Genomic DNA, 14,629 nt, shown 5'->3' on the forward strand with positions numbered 1-14,629 from the left:
AGTGACGATGATGATGCCGATACCGGTGCCGGTGCCACCACCGGTGCGAGAGCGACCAAAAAAAGCAGCACTTGCCTCTAGTTGCCTTCGATTTGCACAGCGCTGAGCCAGAGGGACCCCGACAGTGAGGGTGATGCCGCCTTCAGTGAGGTGGGGACCCCCCCAAAACAGCCCCAGCTCTGGTTTCTGCACCCCCCCCCCCCAGTGGTTTTTTGGGGGAAAGGGGGGGGGTGCAGAGGAGGGACGTGGGGCTCGGTGCCTCTTGCTCGGCTTTTTTTTTTTAATTTGTATGGCCAAATTTTGCCCTCAAGTGCCTGTTCACCCCCTTCTCCCTTCCCTGGTGCCCCCCACCCACCCACCCCCCCCCAAAAAAAAACAGTATTAGGAAACGTTGACAAGGGTCTGTGACCTCCATCGCTCAGGCTGGTGGGGGGCTGCCCCTCCCCTGCTCCCCCAAACCCCCTTCCCCACTTTGTGTGCCCCCCAAGGAGGGTGATAGGGCTCCCTCTTGCTACTTGGGTGGCAGGGGGCACCCCCCACCCCACTGGGGCCCCCCCATTTTCTAGCCCCCCCCCCCCCCATCCCAAAGGTGGGGGCTGCCGGTACGGGAGCGCTGAGCTTTTTTTTTTTTTTTTTATTTATTACTCGAGCTTCGTGTGCGTGTGTACGTGGGGATGGATGCCAACGCCATCACCGCAGCCTGCAACACAAAAACCCCTCTTTTTACCCCCAAAATAAACCCCAGTGTTACAGCGGAGGAGTGGGGGGGCTCCCCAAAATACCCCCCCTCCTTCCCCAAGACCAGCCTCGCTCAGTATTAGCCTTAAAGGAACCAGCTGAATGTGAAACCACCGGCCCGGCCGGGCTGAGCCACCAGTGTTAACGTGCCCAGGCAGGGGGTGCAGGCGGGCCGGGGGGGTGACAAGTCTGTCCCCTGTCCCCCCTGGGGTGACCTGACCCCCCCCTCTTTGCCCTGCCACCGCCTTGTCACCGTCACCAGCAATAAATGACACAAGCTGCACTCGCCACCCGGCTTTGTGCGTGTGTTGGCGTGACACTGTCTCGATGGGGGGGGGGTGGGGGGTGTGACAGTCCCCAAAGTGTCACTTAGGGGTGGTGGCACCCAAATGGATGGCACAGGACAGCGGGTGTGGGCACAGGGGGCTGTTTTATTGCTGGGGGGGGGGCCCGGCTGTCCCCTGGGTTGGTGTGTCCAGCACTGGTGTCACCCAAACCCACCCCCTTAGTCCCCACCCTGTTGGGGACACAGCCAGGAGGTTTTGGGGACGTCCCTAGACGGAGATGGAGCCGTCACGGAAGTCGGTCCTGCCAATGAGGGCGTTGAGGAGGACGGGGTGGCCTTGGCGGCACGCATCCTGCGCGGCGCGGAGCACGGCCTCCAGCCGCTCGCGGTCCGGGCGACCCACCACGAAGCCTTTGCCACCCAGAGCTTCGGCCACCAAGTGGTAGTCTGGAGGGAGGGGACAGGAGGGGTGGCCCTGTCACCTCCACAGGAATGGCTGGATATGGGGGTGACATGGTGCCACCAGGCATGGCCTGAGCCAGGGTGATGGGTGACATGGTGCCATCAAACCCGGCCTGATCTGGGGTGATGGGTGACACAGTGCCACCAGACGTGGCCTGATCTGGGTGACAGGTGACATGGTAGCACCAGACTGGGCCTGCTCTGGGTGACCTGGTGCCACCAGACGTGGCCTGAGCCAGGGTGGCAGGTGACATGGTGGCACCAGATGTGGCCTGATCTGGGTGACCTGGTGCCACCAGACGTGGCTTAATCCTCCTGGAGGTGACACAGCCCCACCAGGCACAGTCCAGTTGTCCCTGGAGGTGACCTGACCGTGTGATTGTCCCCAAAGCTACGTGATGCCACCAGCCTTGGTCCTCCCCAGAGTGACACGGTGACACCCAGCCCAGCTCAATCCACGCCAGGGTGACACAATGCCACCAAGCATGGCCTGATCATCCCCACGGTGACGTGGTGCCACGAGGCATGGCTCAATCTATCCTAGGATGACATGGGGTCACCCGAGTGTCCCCAAATCTGGGGACAATACGAGGGGGACGGTGCTCACCCAGGTACTCGAGGCCACATGCCACATTGCTGCCCAGCAAAGCCACTTGCTCCCGGGCGATCTGGCTCCAGCACGCATCGTTGCCCACCAGCGCGATGACAGGCGTCTGTAGGTGACAAAGCACAGGGCCACCACGCCCCGGTGACACCCCAGGACAGGGACAAAACCCCATTTTTTCCCCCCACCCGCCACCTCACCCCGGTTTTGCCACCATCTGACCTTGTGCCGCACGAAGGTATCAAACTCCATCAAGCTGTAGCCCAGAGAACCGTCACCGTAGAGGACCCAAACCTGGCACCGGGGAGGAGGGGACAAACACCGTGAGGCCACCGGGGGTGGCTCAGTGGCCACTGTCCCTGCAGGCCACCGCGTCCCTGTACCTCTGCGTCGGGACGACAGAGCTTGGCGCCGAGCGCGAACCCTCCGCCGACTCCCAACGTGCCAAAAGCTCCTACGGAGACAACAGTCGGCGGCGTCACCTGGTTGTGTCCCCTCTACGGTGACAGCGTGGCCAGGGTGGGGAGGGGGCGGGGGGTCCTTACCGGGGTCCAGCCAGGAGAGGGGACGTCGGGGACGGACGATGTAGGCAGCGGTGCCCACAAAGTCCCCCCCGTCGGCTACCAGGAGGCTTTCGGGGGGCAACAGCGAGTCCAGGCGGTGCAGCAGGTCCAGGGGGTTCAGGTGTTGCGGGGTGGGGGTCGCTGCTTTCTCCCTGTTGGGGGGAGACACCCCCCCACCACCACACCGGGTAAGGAAAAGGTGGGTGGGATCCCCCAAAGAATAGGGGGTGGTCCCCCCAGTTGGAAATGGGTTGGGATCCCCCAAAACTGGGAGTGGGGAGCCCCCCCAAACTGGAAAGGGGCCAGGATCCCCCCCAAACGGGCCAAGATACACACCCCTCCCTGTCCCCAACCCCATCCCTGTCCCCGTGATTGTCCCTGTCCCCATGCCTGTGTCTGTCTGTCCCTGTCCCCACTCCTGTCCCTGTGCTTGTCCCCAACCCTGTCCCCATCCTCACTCCCACACCTGTGCCCTCCCTGTCCCTGTGTCTCTCCCTGTCCCTGTGTCTGTCCCCATCCTCCCCCCCACGCGTATTGCCCTCTACGTCCCCATTCCTGTCCCCACGCCTGTGCCTGTTCCCATCCCGGTGCCAACCACTGTCCCCACACCTGTCCCCATCCCTGTCCTTATCCCCATGTCTGTCCCCAACCCTGCCCTTGTCTCCATCCCTGTCCCCAACCCTGTCCCTGTCCCCATCCCTGTCCTTGTCCCCGTTCCTGTGTCCATCCCTGTCCCTGTGTCTGTCCCCATCCTCACCCCCGTGCCTGTGCCCTCCCCTGTCCCCATTGCTGTCCCCATTGCTGTCCCCTCACCGGTTAAGCTGCTCCTTTTTCCGCTCGGCCTCGCGCAGCCCCTCGGCCCAGTCGCGGGGGCAGGTGTAGCCCCGCAGGCTCCGCGCCAACCGCACCACGAAGGAGGCGGCATCGCCTGCCGAGAACGCCCAACTCGTCACACCCCACACCCCCATTTCAGGCCGGGGGTGGGGAAACCAGGGCAGGAATTTGAGGCGGGGGGGGGCATCTCACCTTGCACGGCGAGACGGGGTTTCCAGAAGACATCGGAATTCCGGAGAAGCTGCGCCCGGTCCCGGTTAACGGCCACGACGGCGGCACGACGCCCGAAAAGGCGCCCGTAGGAGAGACGAAAATCACAGACGGCACCTTGGGGACAGGCGTGGGGTGTCAGGATGGGGACGAGGACGCCGTGGCTATCCCCGTGTGCCCCCCCACGCCACACCCCGGTACCTGCCAGCAGCACCAGGTCGGCATCGCGGAGGGCGTCGCGGCGGTTTTGGCGCAGAAGGAGGGGGCTGTCGGGGGGGAGAAGCCCCCGCGCTGCCCCCCCCAGGTAGCAGGGGATGCCCAGGGCCTCCAGCGCCGCGCTGCGGGTAGGCGGGCGTCAGCATGCGCTAAAAATGGCTCGGCGGGGCTCCAAAATGGCTCAGTTTGGCCCCAAAACCAGCTCGAGCAGGGCCCCAAACTGGCTCAGTTTGGCCCCAAAACCAGCTCGAGCAGGGCCCCAAACTGGCTCAGTTTGGCCCCAAAACCAGCTCGAGCAGGGCCCCAAACTGGCTCAGTTTGGCCCCAAAACCAGCTCGAGCAGGGCCCAAACTGGCTCAGCTGGAGACCCAAACTGGCTTGGTTTGGCCCCAAAATCGGCTCAGTCAGGGCCCCAAATGTGGCTTGGTTTGGCCCTAAAAATTGACTCAGCTGAGCCCAAAAACTCACTCAGTCCAGCCCAAATCTGGCTCATCTGTCCCCAAACCGACTGATCCATCCCCATCCCAGCTTATCTGACCCCAGATTGGCTGATCTGTCCCCAAACCCAGCTCAGCTGTCCCCAGACTGCTTCATCCGTTCCCAAACTGGCTGATCTGTCCCCAAACCAGTTCAGCTGCCCCCAAACCATCTCATCAGACCCCAAATTGGCTGATCTGTCCCCAAACCAGTTCAGCTGCCCCCAAACCATCTCATCAGACCCCAAATTGGCTGATCTGTCCCCAAACCAGTTCAGCTGCCCCCAAACCATCTCATCAGACCCCAAATTGGCTGATCTGTCTCCAAACCGGTTCATCCGTCCCCAAACCGGTTCATCCGTCCCCAAACCGGTTCATCCGTCCCCGAAGCGTCTCACCGCAGCTCCTCGGCCGGGGTGGGTGGCAGCATGGCCTGGCTGCCCACCAGCACCAGCGGCTTCACAGCCCGGCTCACCAGCTCCGCACAGCGCTGCACCTGTGACCCAAAACCACCTCGATTGGCCCCAAAACCCACTCGATCAGGTGGCAAAAACCAGCTCAGTCAGTCCCAAAACCAGCCCTATTCGGGCGCCAAAAACCAGCTCGGTTGAGCACCAAACCTGGCAGGGTTGGCCCCAAAACCCAACACTGCTACACCCCAAAATTGGCTGTCAGCCCCAAAAACTGGCTCAGCTGAGCCCCAAAACAAGCTTAGCTGGGCCACAAATCCAGCCCAGCTGAGCCCCCAGCCCAGCTCAGCTGAGCTTCCAAACTGGCTCCGTTGATTCCCCCAAATCAGCTCTGCTGAGCCCCAAAATTGGCTCAGCCAGCTCCAAAACCAGCTCAGCAGCACCCCAAAACTGGCTTAGCTGATCCCCAAAAACTGTCTCAACTGAGTCCTAAAATCAGCCCAGCTTAGCCCCAAAACCAGCTGATTTAACCCCAAACCTGCCTCAACCACCCCCAAAGCCCTATTTGCCACCTCAAAACCCACCTCAGCCAATCCACAGACACCCCAAAACCCCCAAACCATGCACGGGGAGATGGGGGGGGGGGGTGTCCCCCCAAAACCCACCTCATCCTCAGTGGCCAGCGGCACCTTCACGGGCAACGGGGACACGTCCCGGGGCTCCCACGCACCCGCAAAAAGGTTACGGATGTAGTTTTGGAGGTACCTACCAGGGTGAGGGGGGATGGATATTGGGGTGCTGGGACACCTTGGGGTGCTGACAGCACCCTAGGGTGCTGGGGGGGGGGTGTCACTCACCACTGCACCGCCTTTCCCCTCAGCCCCCGGCTGCTCTTGGTGCCACCGATCTCCTTTTCCACCACGTGGAAGGGGTAGAGCACGTCGATGGGGAGCTCCACAAAAACGGGTCCTACAGAATCGGGGTGCAGGGCAACGGGGGGACGCCTCAATATCACCCCAAAAATGCTTTGGGTTGGGCTAAACCCCCCCTCTCCCTCCCAAATTCAAACAGCAACACCCCAAAACGCTGCTGCAAACCGCCCCAGGTGATGCACAGCAGGGAAAAACAAAACAACCCACCAGCACCAGCTACACCCGGGCGGGGGGTGGTTTTAGGGTGTCACCCCCCCCCCCCACCCCCCGCAGATTTTTACCGGGGGTCCCCGACTGCGCGGTGGCGATGGCTTTGCGGAGGGTGGGGACGATGTCGCGGACGGCGCGCACCGAGACGCAGGATTTGCAGAGGGTCTTGAAGAGCGAGAGCTGGTCGATGTCCTGCAGCGCTCCCCGCCCCTGCCGACAGAATTCAAATGAGCCTCGAACCCCAAAAAAATGAGGGGAAACACCCCCCCCCCCCCCAAAAAAAATAGGGCGTCCCCACCTTCTGCAACGAGGCGGCTGCTCCCCCGATGAGCAGCACCGGGGACTCGGCCATCTGGGCGTTCTTGACGGCTGTCACCGTGTTGGTGACACCGGGACCGGCGGTGACGGCGGCGACGCCGATGCGACCTGTGGGGAAATGGGAGGGGCGAGGAGAAAGGGGGTCCCTCTGCACCCCGAGTTTTGGCTGCGGGTTCAGGGCACGCTTGGTTGGTCATCTTGAGGGCACCCAAGTGGCTGAATTAGCTCCAGGGGGGGGAAAATGGGGACAAAATCCACCAAGGAGGGACCCTGGACACCCACAAAGTCTTTGAGCTCTTCTTGGCTCAACTGGGACCCCCCCGACTGGGACACCCCAAAACCCTCCACCCATCGGGGCAGGAGAACGGGTTGACCATGGTGGTCACCTTCTCCTTGCCGTATCCTCACTAGAGTTGCCAAATTATTTCTAGGGGGGCAATAAATGGGGAGAAAACTCCCCCATGGAAAGACCTTGGACACCCACAAAGTCTTTGAACCCTTCTTGGCTCAACTGGGACCCCCCCGACTGGGACACCCCAAAACCCTCCACCCATCGGGGCAGGAGAACGAGTTGACCATGGTGGTCACCTTCTCCTTGCCGTATCCTCACCAGAGTTGCCAAATTATTTCCGAGGGGCAATAAATGGGGAAAAAACCCCCCCATGGAAAGCGTTTGAACCCTTCTCCATTCAACTGGGACCCCTCCAAGCTGGGACACCCCAAAACCCTCCACCCATTGGGGCAGGAGAAGGTGCCGAGCACGACGTCCCCCTTCCACATCCTCACCCGAGAGCCTGGAGACGGCATCGGCGGCGAAGACGGCGGTGGCCTCGTGCCGGGTGTCCACCACGCGGATGCCCAACTTCTCGCTGGCCACCAAGACGGGCGAGATGTGGCCACCAGCCAGGGCGAAGAGGAAGCGGACGCCGTGCGCCTTCAGCACCTCCGCCACCAGCTCCCCGCCGTGCCGGGGGCTCCGAGGGTCCACCTGCGCGGGGCGGAGGGCGCCGGGAGGATGCGCGTGGTCGGCACCGTCCCTTTGCCGAACCGTTGGCCGAGACCGCTTCAAAATGAGGTGGGTTTTTTTGGGGCAAAAACGCGGCGGTTTTGCCCATTTTACCCTACCTTATGGCAGAGCTGGTAGAGGAGCCCCAAGCGATAGGCCACGCCCAGCAAAGCCGCCGCCAGGAGCCCGGCGCTGGCGCAGCCGATGCCGACGAGGAGATCCATGGGGATGCCGGAGCGCCGGGAGCTGGAAACTGTTGCCAGGATGGAGAGAAAAAAAAACAAAACAGGAGATTGAGGTTGTACGGACCAGGGATGACTTGAGCCCAGATTAACTGAACCCACGTTCATCAGACCCAGATCAACTGAACCTGGATTAACTGAACCTGCGTTAATCAAACCCAGATCAACTGAACCTGGATTAACCGAACCTGCGTTAATCAAACCCAGATCAACTGAACCGGGATTAACCAAACCTGCGTTAATCAAACCCAGATCAACTGAACCGGGATTAACTGAGCCCACGTTCATCAAACCCAGATCAACTGAACCGGGATTAACTGAACCCACATTCATCAAACCCAGATCAACTGAACCTGGATTAACTGAACCTGCATTAATCAAACCCAGATCAACTGAACCGGGATTAACTGAACTCACATTCATCAAACCCAGATCAACTGAACCGGGATTAACTGAACCCGCATTAATCAAGCCCAGATCAACTGAACCTGGATTAACCTAACCCGCGTTCATCAAACCCAGATCAACTGAACCTGGATTAACTGAACCCACGTTAACCGAACCTGGTTTAACCAAACCTATTTTAACTGAACCCGGTTTAATTGAGCCTGGTGAACTGAACCTTGTTTCCTCAAATCCAGTTTAATCAAACCCAATTTAAATAAACCTGATGAACTGGACCCGGTTTAATTGAGCCTGGTGAACTGAATCCCATTTAACTGAATCTGGTGAACCGAACCTGGTTTATTCAAACTCAGTTTAATCAAACCTGATGAACTGAGCATGGTTTAATTGAACCTGGTGGACTGAATCCAGTTTGATAAAGTCCAGTTTAATCAAACGCAGTTTAACTGAGCCCAGTTTAATTGAGCCCCGTGAATTGAACCCAGTTTAATAGAAACCAATGAATTGAACCTGGTTTCACTAAACCCAGTTTGACTGAACCAGGTGAACTGAAGCTGGTTTACTCAAACCCAGTTTAAACAAATCCAGTTTAATCAAACCTGATAAACTGAACATGGTTTAATTGAACCTGGTGAACTGAACCCCGTTTAATCAAACATGGTTTAAATAAGCCGAGGGATTTGATCCCAGTTTATTTGAACGCAGTGAACTGAACATGGTTTCACTGAACCCGGTTTACTCAAAGCCAGTTTAATCAAGTCTAATTTAATCAAACCTGATGAACTGAACATAGTTTAATTGAACATGGTTAACTGAGCCCAATTTACCTGAACCCAGTTTAATCAAGTCTGGCTTAACTGAACCCACTGAACCCAGTTTAACTGAACATAGTGAACTGAACCTGGTTTAAATGAACCTGGTTTAATCAAATCTGGTTTAACTGAACCCAATTCACTCAACCCAGTTTAACCAAACCTGGTGAAGTGAATCTGGTTTAATTTAACCCAATGAACTGAATCCTGGTTTAATTGAACTCAGGTTAATTGAGCCCAGTACCACTTCTCCGGCTCAACCCCAGCTCCAGACTCGGCTCGTTTGCATAATTACCACCTAACGAAGGCGTCGGTGGCGCCCCAGCATCAGTCTGCTACAATTCTTGGCAAGGGCGTAAATACCCGGGGGGAAGAGGCAGATGATACCAAACCCGGCCTAATTTCCCCCAAAATACGCACGGTTTTAGCCACCTCCCGCACCCGGAGCGGATTCCGATGCCGGATTTTCTCCTCAAACCCCAATTTCCCCCTTTTTGTGCTTAAAAAACCCCAAGCAGACGGGTGCTGCAGCTCGCCAGCGGCAAATGCAAGAGTGAAACGGGGCAAAAATGGGCAAAATAATCCCATTTTGGGGGTTTGGTGGGTGTTGCCCCCCTCCCACCCGGGACGGTGGTACCTGTGGGTGACAGCAAGGTGACAACAGGTGCCTGTGACAAAAGGGGACAAGCTCGATCCTGTTTTTCTACCCCATTTTGGTTCCTTGTCCTTGCTGCCTCCCCCCCCCAAAGATGGCCACCCTGTCCCACCCCCCCCGTGGCCACTCATGTCCTTACTGTCACCGCGGCCACCCCTGTCCCTAGTGTCACCCCACGGGTGCCTGTGACACCCCACGGACCCCCCCAAATCCCTTCCCCGCCCCAGACCCCCCCATTCCTGTGCTCCCCACAGACCTCACGCACCCCCCCCCAATTTATGACGCCCTCCAGGGCCCGGGGACACCCCCACACGGGGACACCCCCCCCCACGGGGACCCCCCCGTCCCCTCACGGTGTCCCCCTGGCTCCACGCCCCCCCCAGACCCCCCTATTCCCCTGACACCCCCCCCCCGCGCTGTCCCCGCAGTCACTTGCCCTTCCGGAAGCACCGCGGCCCCGCCCACACCTGCTGGCCCCACCCACTTTCCCAAGCCACGCCCATAGCCCCACCTGTGACCACGCCCCCTCGGACCGTCTGTATTTGCCGCGGGGGGGGGGGGGATCCCGCAGCCCCCGGGCGTCCCCCCGCGCCGCCGCCTGAGTCACGTGACGCGCCCTTCCGGCACCGCCCCTTTCCCGCGGGCGCTCTGACGTCACGCGTCCGCGCACCGCCCCCCCGCTCCTCCGCGCGCTGATTGGTGGCTGGCGGGGAGGGGCGGGGCCTCGCCTGGTTTCCGCGGAGGCGGGTCCAGGGGAAAGGAGGCGTGGCGGGAGGCGGGGCCTGGCAGGGGCGCGCCCCAGGGGGGTTCCCCCATGGGGGAAGGGCGGGGGGGGCGTTACATCGAGCTCTCGGGGGGGCGCGGTACGGGGGGGGGGGGGGGGTCACTTAGGGGTCTCCCGGGGGGGGGTCACTTAGGGGGGGCTCCCACAGGGGTCCCAATGTGGGGGGTTCACATGGGGGGGCTGATCTGGGGGGGCTCATTTCGGGGAGCTCCCTTGGGCAGTTTCACATAGGGGGCTGTCTCCTTTGGGGGGGGGGTGTCTCCTTTGGGGGGGTCTTTCCTGGGGGGGTGTCTTCTTTGGGGGGAGGTCTCCCTTGGGGGGGTTCTCCCTTGAGGGAGTGTCTCCATTGGGGGGGGGGTGTCTCCCTTGGGGGGGGGGGTGTATCTCCTGGGGGGGGGGGTCCCTTGGTGGGAGGTGTGTCTCCCTTGGGAGGGGTCTTTCCGGGGGGGTTGTCTCCCTTGGGGGGGGTCTCCCTTGAGGGTCCCACTTGGAAAGTTTCAGATGGGGGGGGGGGTGTCTCCCCCAGGGTGTCCCATGGGGCCTCCCATAGCTCTTCATGGGGGGGTGTCTCTCATGGAGGGGGGTTTCCCATGGCGGGGGGGGGGGGGTCTCGCCCAAGGCCTTACCCGACCCACGGGTGTTCCCACCCCCCCGCAGCACAAATCCACCGGCCCGTCCGTGCGGGAAGCCGCCGCCCCCCCCCCCCCCCCCCCCCCCCGGCCGGGCTGGGGTGTCGTGTGTCCGTCGCCCCCCGCAATCGCTTCCCGGTCCCGTGTCCCCCCTCCTCGGCACCGGGAAGGCGCGGGGGGGGGTGTGGGGGGGGGCAGAAATTCCGGCCCGGCTCCGTGACAGGAAACTCCGGGGCCCCGTCACGGCCGGGGGAGGCGAAATCCCCGTGGGGAGGATTTGGGGGGGCCGGGGGGGGCTCAATTCCCTTCCGCGGTGACGTCGCCACCGGGAGGGACCCAGACGTGTGTGTGCGCCCCCCCCCCCCGAGGATGGGGGGGGGAGCTGGGCAACTCCCGGACGCTTGGATCCACATCCCCCCCCCCCCGCCCCCGGTGTCGCCGGTTCCTCCCCGGTCTGTCCCCACCCCCGGTGTCCGTCTGTCCCCACCCCCGGTCCCTCCCCGGTGCCACCGTGGTCCCGTTCTCGGTCCTCACAGTCCCTCCGGTCCCCCCCCGGTGTCGTATGTGTGTCCCCCCCCCTCCTCAACGCCCGGTGTCAATCTGTCCCTCCCCGGTGCCACCGTGGTCCCCCCCGTTCCCCCCGCTCCGTCCCCGGCCCCGCCCTGTCACCCCTTGTCCCGCCCCGGTGTCCCTGGCCCCTCCCCAAACCCCGCCCCCTCCCTCCCCGCTCCGCCCCCCCGGTCCATCCCGGTCCCTCTATAAGGCGGCTCCGCCGCTCAGCCCCCGCCGCGATGCCGCCGCTCGCCGACCCCGAGAGCCCCCCGCTGCCGCCCTGCCCGTGCCGGGGCCGCTCCCGGGGCCGCCGCCGCCTCCTCCCGGTTCTCGCCGCCCTCGGAGCCGCCGCTCTCGGAGCCGCCGCCGCCACCGTCGCGCTCCTGTGGGTGCTCCGGGGGGAGACCCCGCCGCAGGTGGGCACCGGGGGGGGGAGCGCTGGGGCTCCGTCTGTCCGTCTGTCTCTCCTGGGGTCCGGTTGTCCAGGCAGCCGGTTGTCCTGGTGTCTGTCTGTCTGTCCAGGTGTCCTTCTCTCTGGTTGTCCTGGTGTCTGTCCCTCTGTCCGGCTGTCCATGTGTCCATCTGTCCCTCTGTCTGGCTGTCTAAGGAGCCTGTTGTCCTAGTGTCTGTCTGTCTGTCCAGGTGTTCCTCTGTCTGGTTGTCCTGGTGTCTGTCCCTCTGTCCGGCTGTCCAAGTGTCCATCTGTCCTTCTGTCTGTCCTGGTGTCTGTCCCTCTGTCTGGCTGTCCACGTGTCTATCTGTCCCTCTGTCTGGTTGTCCAGGCAGCTGGTTGTCCTGGTGTCTGTCTGTCCAGGTGTCCCTCTGTCTGTCCTGGTGTCTGTCCCTCTGTCCGGCTGTCCAAGTGTCCATCTGTCCCTCTGTCTGTCCTGGTGTCTGTCCCTCTGTCCGGCTGTCCAAGTGTCCATCTGTCCCTCTGTCTGTCCTGGTGTCTGTCCCTCTGTCTGGCTGTCCAAGTGTCCATCTGTCCCTCTGTCCGGCTGTCCAGGGAGCATGTTGTCCTGGTGTCTGTCTGTCCGGCTGTCCATCTGTCTAGGGAGCCCGTTGGCCTGGTGTCTGTCTGTCCAGGTGTCCGTCTGTCTGGATGTGCAGCTGGCTGCTTGTCCATCTGTCTGGTTGTCCTGGTGTCTGTCTGTCCTGGTCCATCTGGCCGGTTGTCCACTCATCCAGCTGTCCAGGTGTCTGTCCGCGCTGGGGTCCGTTCGGCTGTTCAAGCGTCCATCTGTCCAGGTGTCCCTCTGTCTAGTTGTCCAGATGTCCAAGTGTCTGTCCTGGTGTCCATCTGTCTGTCCTATTGCCCAAGTGTCCATAGGGCCAGGTGTCTGGTTGTCCAGGTGACTGTCCTGGTGACCATCCATTTGTCTGTCCTGCTGCCCAGTTGTCTGTCTGTCCGGGGCTCCATCCATCCAGGGGATGTTCAAATGTCCATCCAGTTGTTTGTTTTTCTGTCTGTCATTTGTCCGTCTGTCCGGGTGTCCATCAGCCTAGGTGGCCAGTTGTCTGCCTGAGGGTCTGTCCAGTTGTCCATCTTTCTGTCCATCAGGTGTCCATCTGTCCAGGTGACTGGGAGTCCATCCAGTTGTCCATCTGTCCACTTGTCTGTCTGTCCATCAGTGTTGGTGTTTGTCCAGGTGTTCATTTGGGTGTCTGTCTGCATGTCCGTCCATCCACCTGCTTGTCTGGGTGTCCACTTATCAGTCCAGTTGTCTGTCTGTCCCCGTGCCCATCTGGTTGTCCATCTGTCCACCCATCTGGGTGTCCAGTTGTCAGGGGTGCACCTGGGTCCGGATGTCCATCCAGGTGTTCATCCCTCTGGGTGTTCTGTCCATCTGTCTGTCTGGGTGTCCACTGCTCCGGGTGTCTGTCTTTCCAGGTGTCCGTCCATCCGGCTGTCCAGCCAGCCAGCTGTCTGTGTATGTGTCTGTCCAGGTGTTCGTCGCACTGTCTGGTTGTCCATCCGTCTGAGTGTCCGGGGTCCATCCATCTGTCCACGTGTCCCTCTGGGCGTCCATCCATCTGAGTGTCTGTCTGTCCGTCCCGGTGTCCATCCTGGTGTCCGTCCGTCCGTCCATCCACCAGGTGTCCACCCAGGCTTCACCACCACCACCACCTCCCCGCATCCGTCTGAGCGTCCGTTCCTCCGCGTGTCCGTGTGTCCATCCAGGTTGCACACCCCTGTGGTGTCCATCTGTCCCCAAGGACCCACGGGGTGTCCAACCCGCCCCCCCTGTGCCTCAGTTTCCCATCCCCAAATTCCCCCAAATCTCCCTACCTGTCCCTAATCCAGGGGTCACCCCCTTCCCTGGGGACCCCCCAAAATACCCAACGGGGTGCTGGAAAGTCCCCAAATCCTGATGCGACACCCAACTTCCCCTTCACCGAGGTGAGGGGGGGGGACACACACACTTGAGGATGAGGCCGCCCAGGTCCTTCCCGCCCGCCGACACTCTTTCCTCTCCCTCACAGGCTGCCACGGCCGCCCACGTGCTGCTGAGCGCTGGTAAGTCCCCCAGGCCTGAGGCCACGGTGGGGGGCTCTGGGGTTCCCGGGGGGGGGCAGGGATGGGGTGGGGGGCCAGGGATGGGGTTTAGTCTTTCCTGTGGCAGCTCGCCCACTCATCTCGAAAACCGTTGCATGGGTTCCTCGTTCCGCCCTCGGAAACGTCACCCTGGAGCATCCGGGAGTGTCACAGAGTGACAGCGGTGCCCAGGGTGTCACGGAGTGTCCCCAGGATGTCACGGAGCATCCTCCGTCCCTGCGGTCCCCAGGGTGTCACGGAGTGTCCCCAGGGTGTCACAGAGCATCCTCCCTCCCTGCAGTGCCCAGGGTGTCACGGAGTGTCCCCAGGGTGTCACGGAGCATCCTCCGTCCCTGCGGTCCCCAGAGTGTCATTAAGTGTCTCCAGAGTGTCACAGAGTGTCCCCACAGTGTCACGGAGCATCTTCCATCCCTGTGGTCCCCAAGGTGTCACGGAGTGTCCCCAGGGTGTCATGGGGCATCTTCCATCCCTGTGGTCCCCAGGGTGTGATTGAGTGTCCCCACAGTGTCACAGAGCATCCTCCATCCCTGCGGTCCCCAGGGTGTCACGGAGCATCCTCTGTCCCTGCGGTCCCCTGGTTCCATCCCGGTGACCCCTGGGTGGGCTGCGGTGCCCCAAGGGCATTGCCTAGCAGCACCTATCTCCTGTTGGGGGCACCCATTACCGAGGAGGGTCACCCCATCCCCCGTCCGGACCACCCATCCCCTCCCAGGATCACCCACCCCCCC

The 14,629-nt window shown here is 61.5% G+C and overlaps 1 protein-coding gene across 3 annotated transcripts; it reads right to left on the minus strand.

Moving 5' to 3' along the window:
- Nucleotides 1-492: 492 nt before the first annotated feature.
- On the minus strand, nucleotides 493-10,005 carry HACL2 (2-hydroxyacyl-CoA lyase 2). Of its 3 annotated transcripts, none has more exons than XM_074929932.1 (16): nucleotides 9,891-10,005; nucleotides 7,385-7,518; nucleotides 7,046-7,247; nucleotides 6,240-6,367; nucleotides 6,013-6,151; nucleotides 5,657-5,768; nucleotides 5,465-5,564; nucleotides 4,788-4,885; nucleotides 3,899-4,035; nucleotides 3,680-3,814; nucleotides 3,467-3,581; nucleotides 2,636-2,805; nucleotides 2,474-2,544; nucleotides 2,313-2,384; nucleotides 2,094-2,199; nucleotides 493-1,471 (listed from the first exon to the last, which is right to left on the minus strand). In XM_074929932.1, the coding sequence occupies exons 2-16, from the start codon at nucleotides 7,487-7,489 to the stop codon at nucleotides 1,293-1,295; spliced, it is 1,869 nt and encodes a 622-aa protein (XP_074786033.1). In that variant the 5' UTR covers nucleotides 7,490-7,518; nucleotides 9,891-10,005; the 3' UTR covers nucleotides 493-1,292. The 3 variants fall into 3 exon arrangements, with proteins under 3 accessions (XP_074786033.1, XP_074786034.1, XP_074786035.1); XM_074929933.1 differs by lacking the exon at nucleotides 9,891-10,005 and adding an exon at nucleotides 9,816-9,836; XM_074929934.1 differs by lacking the exon at nucleotides 9,891-10,005 and adding an exon at nucleotides 9,362-9,381.
- Nucleotides 10,006-14,629: the final 4,624 nt, after the last annotated feature.

Source organism: Athene noctua, chromosome 31 (genome assembly GCF_965140245.1).
Source record: "Athene noctua chromosome 31, bAthNoc1.hap1.1, whole genome shotgun sequence".
Classification (NCBI taxonomy): Eukaryota; Metazoa; Chordata; class Aves; order Strigiformes; family Strigidae; genus Athene; species Athene noctua.